Source organism: Lithobates pipiens, unplaced genomic scaffold (genome assembly GCF_037356315.1).
Source record: "Lithobates pipiens isolate NorthernLeopardFrog02 unplaced genomic scaffold, aLitPip1_a1.2 Scaffold_27, whole genome shotgun sequence".
Lineage (NCBI taxonomy): Eukaryota > Metazoa > Chordata > Amphibia > Anura > Ranidae > Lithobates > Lithobates pipiens.
In genome coordinates, this window is record NW_027507788.1 from 145,081,567 (window position 1) to 145,102,618 (window position 21,052).

General features: G+C 44.0%; 1 protein-coding gene across 1 annotated transcript in view; it reads right to left on the reverse strand.

Moving 5' to 3' along the window:
* Positions 1 to 21,052, reverse strand: part of MXRA8 (matrix remodeling associated 8) — a 90,090-nt gene that overhangs the window by 10,699 nt on the left and 58,339 nt on the right. Inside the window, exons 5-8 of the mRNA XM_077457619.1 lie at positions 15,845 to 16,354; positions 13,283 to 13,441; positions 11,016 to 11,046; positions 6,810 to 6,886 (exon numbers count right to left, since the gene is read on the reverse strand). Coding sequence (XP_077313745.1) covers positions 6,810 to 6,886; positions 11,016 to 11,046; positions 13,283 to 13,441; positions 15,845 to 16,354 — 777 coding nt within the window. The remainder of the gene's footprint in view (positions 1 to 6,809; positions 6,887 to 11,015; positions 11,047 to 13,282; positions 13,442 to 15,844; positions 16,355 to 21,052) is intronic.

Here is a 21,052-nt window from a genome sequence, read left to right on the forward strand (position 1 = left end):
CAGCATATTGCTGCTGAGAAACTGATCCATCCTGGACTTACCATCTCACACTGTGTAGCAACCTAAGTGAGATGTACACCCCCTTGACCACTTCTCCAGTGACATGTCTACATATCCCCCCCCTCTTTTTCAGACCGGAGGGCTGAGCCTTTTGTCCCCACAGACAACTTACCCTCGACAATGCGTCAGCATTTGCCTGTAATTTCCCTGGCCTGTGTTCCACAGTGAAATTAAAGTTTTGTAAGGACAGAAACCATCTAGTCACTCTTGCATTTCTCTCCTTGTTTAACTTCATCCATGTTAGGGGGGCATGGTCTGTCACCAACTTGAATTTCCTGCCTAGCAAGTAATACTTTAAAGATTCTAGGGCCCACTTCACTGCCAAACATTCTCGCTCCACAATGGCATAATTTTTCTCGGCCGGGGTTAGTTTTCTACTCAAGTACGTCACCGGATGCTCCTCACCATTCACTACTTGTGAGAGTACTGCACCTAAGCCTGTGTTAGAGGCATCTGTCTGGACCAGAAATTCTCGCCTGAAATTGGGGGTAACTAACACAGGTGGTTGGCACAAGGCAGACTTAAGGCTTTGGAAAGCCTTCTCGGCCTCTGGGGTCCACGTGACCATTGCTGTCTTTCCGCCCTTTGTCAAGTCAGTTAGTGGAGCAGCAACTGAGGCAAAGTTCGGCACAAATCTACGGTAATAACCCGTAATACCCAGGAAAGCTCTAACCTGTTTCCTTGTCAGGGGTCTAGGCCAATTCTGTATTGCCTCAATTTTATTTAGCTGTGGCTTAATCAATCCTCTCCCAACAATGTAGCCCAGATATTTGGCCTCTGCTAGGGCTAGAGCACACTTCTCGGCATTTATGGTCAACCCTGCATCACTTATGGTATCCAACACGGCCTGTACCTTACAGAGGTGACTTTCCCAATCAGGGCTAAAAATGACCACATCATCGAGGTAGGCGGCTGAGTAATCCCGATGTGGTCGCAGAATCAAGTCCATCAACCTCTGGAAAGTTGCAGGCGCTCCATGTAACCCGAATGGCATCACTACATACTGGAATAGCCCATCAGGGGTGGAGAATGCAGTTTTCTCTTTAGCCTCACCAGAAAGTGGAATCTGCCAGTAGCCCTTTGTGAGATCGAGGGTGGTTATGTACCTGGCGTTACCTAACTTCTCAATCAACTCATCTACCCTGGGCATAGGATAAGCATCGAACTTGGAGATCTCATTCAACTTTCTGAAATCGTTACAGAACCTCCAAGTTCCATTGGGCTTTGGGATTAGCACAATCGGGCTGGACCATTCACTCTGTGACACCTCAATTACCCCCAGATCAAGCATACGTTTTACCTCGGCAGATACGGCTTTCCTACGTGCCTCCGGTATCCTATAGGGCTTTAGGTTTACTCTGCTTCTAGGCTCAGTTTCAATGTGATGATGGATGAGGTGGGTACGCCCTGGGAGGTCAGAGAACTTGTTTTTGTTTTTCTGTAAAAATTCCTGAGCCTCCTGTTTCTGTGACACTGATAGAGTATCACCTACCTTGACTGGAGGGATTGGTGGTGACAAATTATTAACAGTATTTGTCGCCACCAAGGATTCCCTGTCTTTCCAGGGCTTGATCAAGTTTATGTGATAAACTTGGAAAGGCTTCCTTCTACCTGGTTGGTGCACCTTGTAGTTCACCTCACTGATCTTTTCAACAATTTCATAAGGACCTTGCCACTTCGCCAAGAATTTACTCTCAACAGTGGGGACTAGTATAAGGACCCTATCGCCTGGGTTGAATGTCCTGATTCTTGCGGACCGGTTGTAAATTCTACTTTGGGCCTCTTGAGCTCTCTGGAGGTGTTCCCTTACCAGGGGCATTACAGTGGCTATACGGTCCTGCATTTGTGCTACATGCTCAATAACACTCTTGTATGGGGTGGACTCATTCTCCCATGTCTCTTTTGCAATGTCCAGTAGACCCCTAGGGTGACGACCATAGACCAACTCGAATGGTGAGAACCCTGTGGACGCTTGGGGCACTTCCCTAATAGCAAACATGAGGTAGGGTAATAAATGATCCCAGTCACGACCATCTTTTCCCACCACTTTCTTCAACATATGTTTCAAAGTTTTATTAAATCTCTCCACCAATCCGTCCGTCTGGGGGTGGTATACAGAGGTACGGATGTGTGAGACTTTAAATAGTTTGCATAATTCCTTCATCAGTTTTGACATAAATGGCGTACCTTGGTCAGTTAGGATTTCTTTGGGGATCCCAGTCCTAGAGAACATATAAAACAACTCACGTGCAATTGTTTTAGATGCAGTGTTTCTTAAGGGTACAGCCTCAGGATAGCGGGTCGCATAATCTATGACTACCAAAATATACTGGTGTCCTCTAGCTGACTTTACAACGGGACCCACTAAATCCATGGCAATACGCTCAAAAGGCACCTCTATAATAGGGAGCGAAACCAAAGGACTGCGAAAATGTGACACTGGGGCACTAACCTGACATGTGGGGCACGACTCGCAGTATTTTTTAATGTCATCATATATCGCCGGCCAAAAAAACCTCTGGAGAACTCTCTCTCGCGTTTTGTCAGTCCCCAAGTGTCCCCCAAGAACATGGTTATGTGCCATGTCAAGCACCTGACGCCGGTACGGCTTAGGTACCAGAAGCTGTTCCACAATCTCATCCTTAATCTTATTGACTCTATAGAAAAGATCATTAGTCACCGAAAAATGTGGAAATCTTTTTTCAGCATCTGGTTCCTGAGGTACCCCATTCATAACAGCAACCTGCTCTCTCGCATTTTTGAGAGTGGGGTCCTGTAATTGTGCAGCGCCAAAATTATCCCTAGACACCTCTAAGTCTAGTATATTTTGCTCAGTGGGAGGAGCCTCCTCCTCCCCAGCCAGGACCTGCAAAGGAGAACAATCATTTTCATCCTGCACACTTCTATCATTCACAGGGGACAAGGCAACCCCCTTAGAGGTATCCTCACTCCTTTTGGGGATTTTTCTTTTTTCCCAGAGAGCCCAGAATAATGGAAAATCGCGCCCCAATATTACATTATGCATGAGGTTTTTAACCACACCCACTTCATATTGTACGGTGCCTTGTTCAGTCCCGACTTTAGCCAGCACTATAGGGTACACTTTTGTATCACCATGTATGCACACAACACTCATATGCTTTTTAGACTCTAAGTCCCCAGCCACCAGGCTAGCATGCACCAAGGTTACGAGGCTTCCCGAGTCCATTAACGCCTTAACGGGAAGGTCATTGATTGTAATATTGCAGATTTGCGGTTCAGTCTCTAGTCCAGGAACTGCAGCACAAGATGGTTCCGCAAATAGCGACTGACGCCGGCTAGCGTCACACTCCATGGGTTCAGTGGTAAGAGGGCAATGGGCAGACACGTGTCCCGCCTCATGGCATCTCCAACACTGGATAGGGCCTGGTCTCTTTGGCAAGGAGTCCTTTTTAGAGCCCCTTAGCCACCCGGGACCATCACCAGTCTTTTGTCCCTGAGACACCACTTGAGCCCTTTTCCCTCCATCAGCACCCCTCCACACTCCCCCAATAGATGGAAGTCTCTTACCAGCTGACGGCACAGATCTGGCGCTCCGGGGAGGTGAAGATGCTGCAGGAACATCACGGAGGTAGTCCTCAGTCACCTGGAACCTCTCCACAAGGTTGACAAGTTCGTTTGCATTCTTAGGATCACCTTGTCCCACCCAGCGTTGCAGGTCAGTAGGAAGCGCTCGGAGGTAGCGATCCATCACGACCTTCTCTAGGATTTGTGCAGGAGTAGAAGTGTCTGGCTCCAACCACTTCCTTGCCAAATGGATTAGGTCATACATCTGGGACCTCGCTGATTTGTCCAGACTGTAGCTCCAGTTGCGTACCCTCCGGGCACGGACTGCAGTAGTAACTCCTAGTCGGGCAAGTACCTCCTCTTTTAGCCGAGTATAGTCCTTAACCTCTTGCTCACTGAGGTCATAGTAGGCCTTTTGAGGTTCACCTGTTAAATAGGGCGCAATTACCTCTGCCCACTCAGCAGCTGGTAACTTCTCTCGCTCAGCCACGCGCTCAAATACTGTTAGATAGGCCTCAACATCGTCCTCAGCAGTCATCTTTTGCAGCGCTTGCTGCACAGTCCTTCTCCCAAAAAAAATCTCTGGAGCGGCTCCCTCCACTGTGGGTGGATTAGCAACCACAGGCGCCTCTCGATTTACTATCAGGTGCTCGATAAGTTGTTGTTGGCTTTGGCGCAAAGCTTGCAACTCTTCCTTATGCATCTGCTGTTGTGCAGCCATGGACTGTTCATGTCGTCTATTGGCCTCTGTCTGAGCCTGCTGTTGTTGCAAACTCACTTGCATAAACTGCTTCAGCATCTCCTCCATGTTGCTGGACTGTTCTTGGAGTGTAGTTGCAGCTTTCACCCAGGACATAAGCAGCTGTAGCCAAGTCTGTCCACACCGTTGCCCCTAGCAACCGTGTTGCCCGCTTTCTCCACCAATTGTAAGGGATCTTCCCGGGGTAGGGTGAGTTTGGACACAGTTCACAGCAGACTTGGAATTTATAAAGCAGACCTTGGCGTTTATTCGTGGTACAAACAGTCCAACAAACAAAAATATACGGCAACACCGTGCTTTTTAAGTACAACAGAAAAAAAAAAAAAAAAAACAACCTAGCCCGGCTGGGCGCTTACTAACAGGTTCTTCTCACCTATCTGACACTTATAAACACAGCGTCTTTCGCCTGGATATCGCAGGGTGGGTTTTAGCTCCAGCAGTGGCTGCGCTCGCAGCTTCCTCCAACACACAGACTGTTCATTTCCCTGTCTGAGAGCGAACACCTGCAGGCCCCGCAGAGCCTTTACCTTCCCAGGCTAATTAGGATCAAAGCTCACCTGATCCAAAACCCAGAACTGGATCGGGGGGTGTGTGGAATGACAGGTCCCTCTACCAAACCTACCTGCCATTCCATATAAACCCAGGCCCGGCAAGATTAATTAACCACTCAGCAGCATATTGCTGCTGATAAACTGATCCATCCTGGACTTACCATCTCACACTGTGTAGCAACCTAAGTGAGATGTACACCCCCTCGACCACTTCTCCAGTGACATGTCTACAGTATGTATTTGTACTCAGGTTATATGAAACTTGTTCAATAAAAAAAAAAGTAAACAGAAAAAGAGAGTAGAGGAGACTGAGAATAATAACTATTCACTTGCACTTACAATTTATATTTGCTTGGCTAAAAATTATTTTTAAAAGTCCTGACCATAATCAATAAAGCAAAATCCCATGTATAAAACCAATAAAAAAATCCATTAAGGTGCTCATTTTTTGTAAGATGGGCTACAAGATTGAACAATGAACTAACAGGAGCACAAAAACCCAGGCTTTGATGCTTTAAGTATAGAGATTTAGCATTGGATGTGAAGGGCATACTCATTGCTGTACATACCCATTTATTACAGCAACATTTGTTTATGGGTAGACGCCAATAAGTGATTTTCAAAACAACTCTAAAAGTAGAACAGACCTCTGAATATATTCTATATTTACATATAAGGCCAATAAATTAAACAGCCAATAAGCTTTCCTAAGTGGAAAATTTACTCCCAGATAAGTGCAAAATACGTGGTGAACCATTAAGTGTAGCAATACATTGCCCCCCTGGGATAATCTAGGCTTTCACTGATTTATTCTGTGTTAAAATGCCTTTTTGGAGAGGCAAATCTATTATTATATTACAGAAGAAAATGCCTACAGTATCTTGGTAGTACCCATAGTTCCCTGCTATTGGAGTCTTCGGCCCCTTTCACACAGGGTGCATTCGCTCGGCGGACTCTGCTAGCTCAGCAGGGGATCGCTCCGTTGATCCCCGCTGAGCAGGCGGATGACAGGTCTGTCTCTGCTCACTGTGCTGAGATAGACCTGTCAGTGCCCTGTTCTCCTCTATGGGGAGATCGGATGAAAATGGACAGCATGATCCGATCCGCTGGATGGATGGCGAAGGTATCACCATCTGTCTGTTTTGACCAGATCTTGTCGGATTGGATGGCAGACGGGTGTCAGCTGACACATCTCCGCTGACATCTGCCTGACCATACAACTCAATAGGTGGCCCGCTCGGATCCACCTGAAAAACAGACAGGTGGATTTGAGCGGGCTGATCGTTTGAAAGGGGCTTTACAACAGTAATAGCACCAAAAACACCAACTTTTATTTGTTTATTATTTCCTAGTTAGCCTTATAAGCCTGGAAGGTGAAAATCTGCTTTAAAGTGACACTAAATTTTGGCTTAAAGAAAATCTATTAGTATGTATTCTAAACTCAGAAATGCACCTTCTATTGTTGTCAGTCCCCTCCAAATCTCCAAATTCCATTTTTGCTGCTGTGATCCGGCTTCCTGTTAGAGGGTACTACATTCTTTCTCCATGGTCCCATTGAATGTGGGAACAGCCACCCTCTCTTACTTGCTCCCAAGATGGACCAAGGACTATGGGATTTGTAGTGTACATACATCAGTGTACATGAAAGCAACAAACAGGTTTAGGAACTCACAGAGAACAAGTATGAAACAATTTCATGAAAAATAGATTACAGGGCCATTAAGTAGTGGATGTGTATTGATTAGATTTGGATAATAGGGAAATAATTTAGCATTACTTTAAATGCATCTTATTTTTATGCATGCTTCTCATACAAAACATTTAAAAAGTAAATTTTGTTGTGCACCTAGTGAAAACAAATTGATATAGCAACAGGGTGGATATTTAATTACCAATGTGGAGATCCTCCTTTTTATACTGAATCAGGTCTGGGGGTCTCAAGCAAATTTCTTTCATGTTGACCTCCTTCCTGTAGAGAAAGAACTGAAGTAGTGATAATCTCATATATTATATCAATTAATCGCTCTGCACATCATTCCATTCACTTCTACAGCCTATTGATTGGCGACATCTCTTAAAACCCTTCCCTCCCACCTACCTATTATGTGGCCTGATTCTCTTATTATCCAGGATCCTAAAAGCAAAGAATACATTATACAATTTTCTTTCCTTTAGACACAGGTTGAAGGAAAGATAATTGCTCAATTTCCCCAACAACACAGTCAGTATTGATGGGGGAATCCCTCCTGCAGCACTATTGTGTTCTGACAGCGGGGAGGTTTTTCGGCTGTCAAAATACAATGATCACTGTATGCGGCTATAGCCGCTGGCAGTATTCATAAGAAAAAACAAAAAAAACAGCCTGCCCATACATGGATCACAATTCTGCCAGCCTAAGTAACATGCTGCCTTAGGCTTAAAAGCTCACTCGTTCACACACTTTTTTTTGAAAAACACGGTACACTACAAAGCATGGTAATAAGTTACCATGTGTTGTGGAGTACTGCAATGCACATATGTTGGTAGGGTGGTGTTAAGAATGAATGGCACAGCACTGCACCTGCAACAAAAAAGCACGTTTTCGTGAGCTGTCAGAACGCACGCACCATCACATGGGTTAGTATAGGTCACAGATGTGACTGGAGCCTGAAATGAGGAGTGGGTTTTGCAAGGTTGAAGCTGTATGTAGGAAGGCCCATACACCAGGGTAGGGTAAGGGTATTCAAAAAATCTGTGGATTCCTGAAGTGTATAAAGTTATACTTAACGTGGGCCTACCCACAAAAAGATCATGTGCCTAAGCATGTACCCTAAAAAATGTACTTTTTGTTCTAAATTTCTCTTTAGGCCTCATGTACATTAGATCTTCCTGGCAGGAACTGAAATTCATGCATTTATGCGCACTTACAGGCGTATGCCATTTAGAAGAGTAAGCATGTAAACTCATGTTATTGGCTAGAATATTAATCTATTCTAGTAACGAGAATGCATTTATATGTTTACTCGCGTATGTGCGCAAATATATACCAGTTAACTCCTCTCTAAATGCAGGTTTGGGACATTATTTTATGCCCCTGAACACTGCTCTAAAATATAATATATGAACCTAGATGACAGATTGACTTAAAGCACCGTGCCTGCAGCCTGAGCACATACTGTACATACACAGATTGTCTGCCTTGGTATAACATAAATTCACCGAAGTCAGCTGTTAGCAGTTTTAATTAAGGTGATACATATGATTTACCGTATATACTCGAGTATAGGCCGACCCGAATATAAGCCGAGGCCCCCAATTTACCCCCAAAAAACTGGAAAACTTATTGACTCGTGTATAAGCCGAGGGTGAGACATGGCTGTCCATCCCTGTGTGTGTGTCCGTCCATCCCTGTGTGTCCATCCATCCCTGTGTGTGTATCCATCCATCCATCCATCCATCCCTGTGTGTGTGTGTGTGTGTGTGTGTATTCATCCATCCATCCATCCCTGTGTGTGTGTGTGTGTGTGTGTGTGTGTATCCATCCATCCATCCATCCCTGTGTGTGTGTGTGTGTGTGTGTGTGTGTGTGTGTGTGTGTGTGTGTGTGTGTGTGTATCCATCCATCCATCCATCCCTGTGTGTGTGTGTGTGTATCCATCCATCCATCCATCCCTGTGTGTGTGTGTGTGTGTGTGTGTGTGTGTGTCCGTGCAGCCGTGTGTGTGTGTGTGTGTGTGTGTGTGTGTGTGTGTGTGTGTGTGTGTGTGTGTGTGTGTGTGTGTGTCCGTGCAGCCTTGTGTGTGTGTCCAGCCTACCTGTGTCCCAAGCCTCCGTCCCGAGCCGCCGTCGTCCCGAGCCTCCTCCGACCCGTGCCGTGCCTCCTCCGTCCCGTGCCTCCTCCGTCCCGTGCCGTGCCTCCTCCTTCCCGTGCCTCCTCCGTCCCGTGCCGTGCCTCCTCCGTCCCGTGCCTCCTCCGTCCCGTGCCGTGCCGATGGATCGCCGCTCTTCTCGGCGGCCATTCTACAATTCAAAATTCCGCCTCCGCCTGTGATAGGCGGAACACTCAATTTCCCAGCAGCCTGTGTTCCGCCTATCACGGACATCCTCTCATACTCGTCCGTAGTATGAGAATGAGCGGATGTCCGTGATAGGTGGAACACTGACTGCTGGGAAATTCAGTGTTCCGCCTATCACAGGCGGAGGCGGAGAAGGAGGCGCGGCTTTTAAATTTTAATGTCCGCCGTCTGTCTGCTCGATACGCTGATCGAGCAGTCAGACAGCGGTGACTCGAGTATAAGCCGAGGGGGCACTTTCAGCCTCAAAAAAGAGGCTGAAAATCTCGGCTTATACTCGAGTATATACGGTAATACTATCTTAATTCATTACCATTTGGTGTCTTGGTGTAGTTTAATCCGCACTTTGCATTTCTGTGAATTGTCTTTTTTTTTTCCTTTCGATGCGGATTGTACTTCTGGATTTGATATAAAGTGGGGAAAATAATTATTTGATCCCCTACAGAGTTTGTAAGTTTATCCACTGTATTTTAAATGATAGAGATTGAATATCAACCAAACATCCAGAAAATTGAGTTGCAGTTCAGTGACTAAAATAAGTATTTAATCCCCAAGCAAAACACTTGGTGGAGAAACCCTTGTTGGCAAGCACAGAGGTAAGATGTTTCTTGTTGTTGGTTACCAGGTTTGTACACATCTCAGGAGGGATTTTGGTTCACTCTTTACAGATCTTTTACAAATCATTAAGGTTTCTTAGGGTTGGTTGTCACTTGGAAACTTGAAGATTCAGCTCCCTTCAGAAATTTTCTATAGGTCTGGAGACTGGCTAGGCCATGCCATGACCTTAATGTGCTTCTTCTTAAACCAATCCTTTGTTGCTTGGCAGTATGTTTTGAGTCATTGTCATGCTAAAAGACCCATCTTCAGTGTTCTAGCTGAGGGAAGAAGGTCCTCAATGCAGCAAAATCGGTCTGTACCATTACCAGAGAAACAGCCCCAAAACATGTTTCCACCTCCATGCTTGACTGTAGGGATGGTGTTCTTAGGGTCATAGTCAGCATTTTTCTTCCTCCAAACACGGTGAGTCAAGTTAATTGCCAAAGAGCTAAATTTTGGTCTCATCTGACCACAGCACTTTCTCGCATTCCTTTTCTGAATCATTTAGATGTTCATTAGCAAATTAGACAGACCTGTACACGTACTTCATATTCCCATCGTATACGTTCCTGGATGCACTCTCGGATTTGGGTGCTGCAGCAACAACCTGCTGGATACTGGTTCAAGTCACAGTGAAGATATTTGCCAGCACACCATGGAACGATGCAAATAGTGTCCAAACGGGTGATTTATTGCATGATAACAACACAAGGATAGTGCAAGGATAGTGCAAGGTTAGTGCATGGTTAGTTGCACTATCCTTGTGTTGTGATCATGCAATAAATCACCAGTGTGGACGCTATTTGTCTCGTTCCATGGTGTGCTGGCAAATATCTTCACTGAGACCTGTAAATATGCCTTCTTGAGGAGTGGGACCATGCGGGCGCTGCAAGATTTCAATCCATGGCGGCGTATTGTGTTACTAATGGTTTGTTTGGTGACTGTGGTCCCAACTGCCTTGAGATAATTTACAAGATCCTCCTGTGTAGTTCTGGGCTGATCCCTCCTTTTCTCATGATCATCCTTACCCCATGAGGTGGAATCTTGCATGAAGCTCCAGATCGAGGGCGATTAATGGTTATTTTGTATTTCTTCCATTTGTGAATAATCACTCCAACAGTTGTCTCCTTCTCACCTTCTTGCTGATGGTCTTGTAGCCCATTCCAGACTTGTGCAGGTCTACAATCTTGTGTGTTTTTCTGGATTTTTGGTTTATATTCTGTCTCTATCATTTAAAATACACCTATGATCACAATTATAGACCATTCTTTGTAAGTGGGCAAACTTAGAAAATGTTCAAGGGATCAAATCATTATTTTCCCCACTGTACAAACCTTTTATATGCTGTAATTTGACTCTGTTTCGAAGTCTGTACATCTTTTTTCAGATACACTAATAAAATATATATTTGACTATAAAGTGATACATATGGAATCAAATGTTACTTACGGTTGAGGTTTGCCCATGTGATAACCATAACCTGTGAAGTAGAAACAAGGGATTCAAACACTTGGACTAATGATGATAGAAAACTATCAATAGGACCATCTTTGTTGCCCTTGAGTCCAGACAATAATCCCCCTTTTGAATTTTTGAAGATGTCTAATTTAACCACTTACGGACCACCGCATGCCGATATACGTCCTAACTTTGAAGAGAAATATCATTGTTATGGCAGCAGCTAGCTGCCATAACCTCGGTATCCTCTTCTTCTGCCGGCAGTCTGCTTTCCGATAATAGTGGTCTGTGGCAGATTCGGCGCAAGATCACTTTTATCGGCGACGGGAGAGGGCACGGTCGTGCTCCGGTGCCCTCCGCAGCTTACCAGAGCAGTCGGCAGTGGTAGAGGCGATCGGATCTACTCCCTTGCTGGGTATGGAGACGAGTGAAGGGAAGATGGCCCCCACCTGTCTCCATACCATTGCAGGGTGGAAGAAACGTCAAAACGTCACTTCCACCCATATCTCTTAAAGGGCCATTTAAGAAAAAAACATTTTAATGACAAATTTTTTACTTTTTTTATTGCATTTTAGCTTAAATATGAGATCCGAGGTATTTTTGACCCCAGATCTCATATTTAAGAGGTTTTGTCATGCTTTTTTTCTATTACAAGGTATGTTTGCAGCGAATTTTTGTGAGCTGATAACATCCTGTGATCTCTGCCTGTGAGGCCACATTCACAACTAAGCTTTCCAGAGATGCACAAAACTGTGGCAAATTATAAATCACGCTTGTGGTGCCATTATATCTTAATGGCACCCCAAACGCAGGTAGCAGTCCCACTTTTTGTTGCGCAACAAAACATGCGAAAAAGGGCAACAAAATGTGCAACACAAATAAAAAAAAAAAAAAAAGGTACAATTGTGGCATTTGTGAATTCACACTTTGTGAATCTAATTGTACAATCTCTGTACAATTTTCATTTAGATTTACCAATCCTATGGAGTAGGAAGACCCACCTATCTATACATATACTCTGTATCCAATCAGGCAGGCCCTTGCACTACATCAGGAGTGTCCAATCCGCGGCCCATGGGCCTTATATAGCCCCAGAGTTTAGCATGCGGCCTGGGCCCATCTGGAGAGGCACTGGGGAAACATAGCAACTGTGGCAACCTACGTTGACAAACCAGGCAAATGCACGCCTGGAAGCGATGCAGTGCAAACATAGTTGGGTGCAGGGTGTGTGCTAATAAGGTCAGCTGGTGAACTACTTCCTGTCTCTTTCTGGTTTTCATGTCCCAAATCTACATACCAGGAAGTCATAAACTTCTCTATGGAACACACCAGGAGCCTAAGGTAAGGCTTTGTGCTCAAAAGAAAGCTTGTATTTTTCTGCAACAAACAAAGGGAGCTGGAATTTAGAAAAGAAAAAAAAAAGGTGAACTTGGCCTTTCAGCCAGCCATAGATGGAGCTAGTTTTTGTTTCCTGCAACCACATGTTGAGGGAAAGAAAAGCTCTCTATTCCCCCATAAACACAGCCACTATTGATGAGGGAATGCCTCCCATGGAGCTACTGTGTTCACCCAGCAAGAGGGGGATGCGGGGAGCTGTCCCTGCTGGAAGAACACAGCGATTATTGCTAGCGGCTGCAGCCGCTGGAAATAAACACATGGAAAATCTGACAGGCTAGTTGTGCCAAAGTACCTCTACTTACTCCACTACCTCTAGAACAAGGAACATTTAACCCACCCACTGCGAGGAATCATTTTTCTTTGCAATTCCGCTTTAAAAAAAAGAAAAAAAACACTCGTATTTAGCCTTCTGAATGACTTCAATGCATTGCCAATAATGGCTAAATTTCAGAAAAACGTCCTGCCAAAATGTACGGCAAACCAACAACTCCTGATTTTACTCATCCCTAACATTATGTGCTTGTCAAGATCTAAGTGGATGCCTCTGGAGTCCTACTATTATTTCACAAGAAATCATTTTTTAGGTCCTTTTTTTAATTGGTTGACAGCCAGCCAACACAGTAATCTAAATTGAATTTAACTGTTATTACATTAATACATTTTTCTTTGGGCCAATGCTTATATTTTTTACTTACTAGTCCCCTAGCCTGCTGTTATGCTTTAGGTAAACTGACATAGGCATGCGGTTGTATTCTTTGTTTTTACATGAAATTGCAGTTGACACACTTGCAGACGGTTGGCTAGCCTGGGGCTGCTCTTGTTGTGTTTGCTACGTGTCAGAGTCTGCGAGCTTCACTTACCTTTTCTGCAATGCTTGCGGGTGATGAGAATTACAGCTGTGAGTAGCAGAAGGAAGAGTAGAAGGGTTGCCAGGATGTATCCGAGCTGCTGGAAGAAATGCAGCCTGTTTTCCGGAATTATAACATTGATCACTTTGTTTTCCCGGATGATGGTGGAATCTGTGGGCATGAAAACAACCAAGTGGGGAAAATTTAACACAAAATTATGAAAAGAAAAATCCAGGCAACAAGTGAAACCAGTTAGTGAACTTCCAATACCATCCAGGAAACATCGCAACTGTGCTAAGGTCAGAAAGACCAATTAATTTACCTTAACCATGCAAATATAAAAAATACAAAACAATGCAGTTATTTAATTAAAAAAAAATCTATAATGCAGCTAGTGCAAGCACCTAAACTTAACTTGCATTCTCCCTGTACAGCAGCACTCAGACTGGTAGAGGGAGTGTCAGCACATGGGGTCAGTCACTTGTTTTGCATTCACATGTGCTGAAAAGGAAAATGCTGAAAGGAGGAAAGCGCAGAAAGATAACCCCATCAGTATGTTGATACTCCTTCATGCAATCACGGACTGGGGCAGTGAGGCAAACTTAAAGTGGAGCTCCAGCCCACCTCCTCCAAAAATTAAAAGTCAGCAGCTGCAAATAATGTAGCTGATGACTTTTACTATTAGGACACTTACCTGTCCAGGGATCCCATGATATCAGTACCCCAGATGATTTCCTGATCGGCTCTCGGGTGCTGCTGTCGCCATTCGTGGTAAGCCTTTCAGCTTCACGCCCGGTTCCCTACTGCACATGCACGAAGCGTGCTGCACTTTCTAACTGGACTGGTGGCAAAGAAAGGAGGAGGGGGGGGGGGCGCACTTTTGGGGGACTTTGCCGCAGCCTGTTGTGCTACTCCTTGTGATCGGTCCCTTAGTCTTCTGGGACCTGTGATATGTCCCTGAGGACTGCAAGTGAAGAAGGGGAGCGGGGTGAAACTTTTGGCTCAGATCGCTGCCGTGAATCTGACCGGAAGTGGGCTCGGTTACCTATCAGAACCTTACCATGGCTAGTAACATAGTTATCATATACAGTATGTAATTCAGTGGTGATAGGAGCACAGAGTGAAACTCAGTCACTATTCAGTTTTGCTTAGCAAGAAAGTTAGTCTTATACAATTTTCTTGTACAATTTTTGTTTTGTTTTACCAAAACCATATAATATGAGGTCATAGTAAATTGTTTCAATTCTTATGCAATCAGGCGGGCCTTTGCACAGGTAAATCTAAATGAAATTAAATAAGATAATTGTATAATGTAGGCCAGCAGTACTTTCTATATAGCTAACTATAGTTGTCTATCGCTGACTATGTTTACATATACTATATATCTAATAATGGCTTTATGTTGCATAGACATAGACATGGAGGGTTTGCAGCTGCCCTGAGCCAGTCTAGTCTTAACAAGTCACTGCACTTTTAAATTAAATCATGCCCAGACTATGCTAACTAAATTATTGAAATATTCCGAAAAAAATACTTTCAAGCCTTTGTTAACCCGTTGCTATAGGTATTGTGGAGAAGTTCATCTTCAAATTATATGGTAAGAAACAAAGACATCTTTGCTTATTTCTCATTACTTTCTACTGTATTAAAATTGTGGCAGGCTGCAAGCCCTCTAATGTAGGCACAGTAGGTGTTTCTATGCTGTTACAAATCAATTGAACCCTCATTTTAGAGTATTTTTGAGAATGAATTACTTCACAGTACAAGCAGCCAGAAAGGTTAGTGCAGGCTTTTTTTAAAGTTCCATTAATGCTTGTACGAAATATGTAAATGTTTTAATTTCCATAGTCTAGGCACAGGGGCACTTTAAGAAGAGATAGGGGCAACCTCCAGGTAGGGTTGATTAGCGTAGGGAACTCACTGTATAGAGGAGCTATGCTATGCTAGGCACCCATAATGATGACATCCTTTTGTACAAGCTCCCCCCCCCCTTGTGTCATGTGATTATTTTAATAAGACACAGTTCTAGAGTGGTCAATTAGAGGCACCATGTTATCTGCATTATATCCACATATACTGTATGTATAAATCACAAACAAGACAAAAGACAGATGGTTTCAAGCCCAACAGAAGTCTTGGCAGCGGGAAATGAGTTGCATTGTGGTACATAGAGGTGTGCAAAGTGTGAGGGTGGGTTCACACTAGCTGTGACCATGCCCCCCCCCCCCCCCCGAAGCTGTGTGAACCGGCTCCTTTGAGAGCTGGTATCCTGTCATGCGAATTGGATGAGGAGAAACCCGCATCCAATTCGCATAAGTGTGAACCTTGCCTAAAGATGGTTTACAAAGAAGTGCACCACTAAGCAACCAATCAGATTTCAGTTTAGTGACATCAGAGCTCAGAGCAGTTAATTTAAATTACAAACATTATCGACAAATATCTTTGAAAGCCAGGTTCAGAAACCACCAAGGCTTAGTTAAAACAACAGTAGTAAACCAACAGTGAGCTAAAAACATTAAAGAGGTGATTTTTGCTGATTATTAAATGTTAGTGAGCTGTTTACTGATACTTTACCTTTGGCTGGAGCTACTGAGGTCTCCTTGATGGTTTTCTTTGGTTCCTCTACCTTGGGAGGCTCTTTAGGAGGTTCTTTAGGAGGTTCTTTAGGTGGTTCTCTAGGTGGATCGTTAATTTTTAGATGAAAGATTCTACGTTCATGAAGTCCACAGTAATGATGGTGAAGATGGCAAGAGTAAGTTCCTTCATCTCCTTTTGTCAGATCCAATATACGAAGGGAAAAGTCTCCATTGGCAAATGCTTCACCTGTGATGTTCATCTTTCTCCTGATAAAGAGAGGACCATATGACCGCTGCTCTCCAGAAGCATACATGTCGATTAATCGATCGGCTCTGTCATGTGGGATTCCTGGGGCTTGCCGATCCCAATGTACCACTTGCTGGTCTGCTTCACGGTGGCGGTCGGTCCACATGTGATTCCAGTTCTCACAAGGCAATACCACATCAGTGCCAACCAAAGCCACAATAACGACTTTTTCTCCATCCCAGTACATCTTCACTTTACGTTCTAAAAGAGAAGAAGTATTTTCCATAATAAAAATGCTAAACTCCTAATGCTGTTTCTGATTAAGGATTCTAACAGCAAGTCCAAAGTAACTTTTTACAATGTATGTGTTTCTTAAATTAAGCTAAAATGGGATAGAAAATGAAGGCCTCATGCACACGAGACGCAGGTGAAAACTCTGCTCAAAAAAAGCTGAAACGTGTGTTTAGAAACGCGCTTTTAGCCGCGTTTGCATACCGCGTTTAGACGCGTTTAGCCGCATTGGCGTTTATAAGCGTTGATAAAGATATCATCATGTAGACCCTCCCCAAGCTCTCAAAGCATGTTTTTTTAACTATTTCTGCTATTTTGATCAGAGTGAGCAGCAGCAGCATAGAGAGCAGTTGTACACTTGCATTTGCCTCTCTTTCTGCGGTATATATTTTGAAATGGATCCCATATTGAATATATGTCAGGAAATGCTCCTGATGTTGCTCTTGATGAGACAGCAACGTCGTCGCAAATTTCGTGAGAGGTCCAGAGTCAGAGCTCATCGATATTGGACCCATCCGTTGATGGGACAGCGAACGTCCGTTGGATATTTCACAAACATGTATGTGCAGTGCGTACCTACCCCGACAAGTTTTTTAATTTTAGCCGGATGTCCATTGTCACATTTGATCTGCTCTTAGAAAAAGTACGACCTGGTCTGACATTCGTGGACACCAATATGAGAAACAGTGTGTCACCAGAGGAACGTCTGTTGGTAACGATCAGGTATGTGTATATATTTATAAAATATATTTATCTATAGATGTATTTAAAAAAAATAATGTCTATTTATAGCAAATTATCCAATTTTTTAAAATATCAAAAATTTTCTTGTGGCAATTGTTAACATGTTTTCATTACCGTATATACTCGAGTATAAGCCGAGATTTTCAGCCTCTTTTTTGAGGCTGAAAGTGCCCCCCTCGGCTTATACTCGAGTCATCGCTGTCTGCCCGCTCGATCAGCGTGTCGAGCAGACAGACAGCGGCCATTCTGATTCAAAAGCCGCGCCTCCGGCTCCGCCTTCGCCTGTGATAGGCGGAACACTGAATTTCCCAGCAGCCTGTGTTCCGCCTATCACGGACGTCGTATCATCCTCGTACTACGGACGAGGATGATACGACGTCTGTGATAGGCGGAACACAGGCTGCTGGGAAATTCAGTGTTCCGCCTATCACAGGCGAAGGAGGAGGCGCGGCTTTTGAATTTTACAATGGCCGCCGACGAAGAGGGCACGGGACGGAGGCAAGGCAAGGCACGGCACGGGACGGGACGGGACGGGACGGGACGAAGGCAAGGCACGACACGGGACGGAGGCTCGGGACAAAGGCTCGGGACACAGGTAGGCTGGACACACACACACACACACACACACACACACACACACACACACACACACACACACACACACACACGGATGGATGGATGGATACACACACACACACGGATGGATGGATGGATGGATACACACACACACAGGGATGGATGGATGGATGGAGACACACACACACAGGGATGGATGGATGGATGGATGGAGACACACACACACAGGGATGGATGGATGGATGGATGGAGACACACACACACAGGGATGGATGGATGGATGGACACACACAGGGATGGATGGACGGACACACAGGGATGGACGGACACACAGGGACGGACGGACACACAGGGATGGATGGACACACACACAGGGATGGACAGGCATGTCTCACCCTCGGCTTATACACGAGTCAATAAGTTTGCCCGTTTTTTTGGGGGTAAATTGGGGGCCTCGGCTTATATTCGGGTCGGCCTATACTCGAGTATATACGGTATTTCTAATATAAAACAATATTAAAATAGTTAATTATTTATTTTTTATTCTTAATATATGTTTTTATTCATTTTTTATAGTTTCAAGTTGTTTTATTTAAAAGCAAATCTATGTTAATTCGATTTTTTATAATTGTTTTAAATTTATTTGGCCAATTTTTTAATATATTTTTAACATGTTAAAAATTGCCACAAGAAAATTTTAGATATTTAAAAAAATTGGATAATTTGCTATAAATAGACATTATTTTTTTTTAAATAAAGGACAGAGAAAAAAATTCATCTGTACATCTATAGATAAATATATTTTATAAATATATACACATACCTGATCGTTACCAACAGCAGTTCCTCTGGTGACACACTGTTTCTCATATTGGTGTCCACGAATGTCAGACTAGGTCATACTTTTTCTAAGAGCAGATCAAATGTGACAATGGACATCCGGCTAAAATTAAAAAACTTGTTGGGGTAGGTACACAGCTGCACATACATGTTTTATATTTTTATTGTGAAATATGTATTGATTAATATATTTTAATTCTTTGCTGCTGTATATGGTAGTATAATATTTTTTAATGCCTTATTAAAATATCCAGAATCCTAACCCTAACCCCTAACACTAACCCTACCCCTAACAGCTAACCCTATCCCTTACACTAACCCTAAACAACCCTAACCCTAATCCAACCCTTAATCCTAAATAATAACCCTAACCTTAACGGATAACCACTTACCATAACACCCAACCCTAATGACCAAATTACATTGCCACAGATGGTCACAGTTGACTTTGAGGCCATGTATCTCTGATGCAGAAAAGTGCATGACATGACATTGGGGTTCCTGGCAATAATTGGCCCCTAAGATATGGGCCCCCAAAGTCGGGTCACAAAATGTCATTCTCTGATGCAGAAAAGTGCATGACATTTTGCGACCCGAATTTGGGGCCCCCTATCTCGGGGTCACTTGGTGATAGGAACTCCAAATTTGGATATGTTGTAGTGCTAGATCCACAGTGTCTGCATACCAAATTTGGGGTTCCTGGCAATAAGTGGCCCCAAGATATGGGCCCCCAAAGTCGGGTCACAAAATGTCATTCTCAGATCATATTTCTGAGTTTTCAGGTCCAAAAAATTAGGTTCCTTTAAAAGCACATATAAACGCAAACGCGGCTAAACGCGGGTGCCGCGTTTAGCCGCGCTTTGCCACGTTTTGCGTCTGAAACTTGGAAATTTTTGCGTCTGAACCCATTTTGTTGCTTCTGGAAAAACGAGGTCAAACGCAACTGCATAAAAACGGCAAAAAACTAGACTGTGTGCATGGACACATAGGATAACATTGAATGAGTTCAGGAGCAGTTGAAAAAAGTGTCCAACTGCATCTGAACATGCGTTTAACTGCGTCTCGTGTGCATGAGGCCTCAAACAGCAGGATCCAATTTGTTATTGTTAGCTGCAGCCTTGTGACTTGCTTTTTCTGCTTCCCTGTCTAAACCTACATAAACTTCCTCATCTAGCAGCAGAAGACATTCCCCAAGTTATAAATTAAATGCTGGTCTGTCACAGTTCACGCTGAAGCTGCTAAGTATTTTTTGCTACTGCTTAGCAGGTGTCCAAATCCTTACGAATTTTGAGGGAGATAAATTTGATTAAAGCCTAAAGCCTTGTACACACTATCAGAATACTGTCCGAATTTTCGTAATTTTTTTGTTGGATGCTAGTCTCAAATCGAAAGTGAACTGGGTACTCGCTATCAGAAAATTTCAGACGACAGAATTGAACGTCAGAAGATATGTCATGTGTTAAATTGTTTTGTAGGTGTTCTTTCATTTCTGAGCATGCCTAGTCTTGCTCTTGAATTTCTTTTTTTTGGCAGCAAACCGTACTAATGAAAAGAAAATCAGACGTTGTGGTCACATCAGACAAAAATTTTGGAGCCTGCACATTCAGTTTTTGTCTGACGAAAATTCGTAATTGGCTGTCAAAAGCAGCATACTAATGATCAGAAAATTGTCAGATGATTCATCGGGTGAAATTTAACTGCAGATCTTCTGACCGTGTGTACGGGCCTATAGTCTCTGGGATGTGTGTGGCTGTTGTGTGCATAGTGGGTGTGGGGGGCTAAAAGCAAATCTAAACCCAAGAACAAAAATTTTATGTAACACAGATTACCAGCCTTTGACCCCATACACACTATTAGATTTTCTGTACATTTTTGTCTTCAGATTTACATACTTGCCAATTGTCCCAAATTTCCCCGGGACATTCCCAGGACTTAGACTCCTTTCCCGATTTTATTGTGTCCCGGGAAATGCCCCAGGAAATCTGTTTTTTCCTGATGTTTTGCCACCGCCGCTAGAGGTCCACGGTCGGTTAAGGCAATATCTCTGCCAGCCTCCATTTTAAAAAAAAACAGAAGAGGAACACAGGTGGCTACAATAGAAATTAAGCTGCGGCGTCGGGTGGTGGCACCGCAGCTTCATTTCTATTGCAGCCACGTGGCCGGCTCCACTTCTATTTTGTTCCCCCTCAGGGAATGGGGAAACCGTAATGGCGGCGGAGACACCGCTATACCTGATGTAAGGGGGCTCAAATGGGGGGGGGGACTGATGTAAGGGGGCTCCAATGGGGGGAAGCCTGATGTAAGGGGGTTACAATTGGAGGACGCCTGATTGGGGGGCTCAAATGGGGGACACCTGATGTAAGGGGGCTCCAATGGGGGACACCTGATGTAAGGGGGGCTCCAATAGGGGTCGTCTGATTAAGGGGGGCTCCAATGGGGAGACACCTGATGTAAGGGGGGCTCCAATGGAGGGACATCTGTTGTAAGGAGGGACTTCTCTGGGGACGC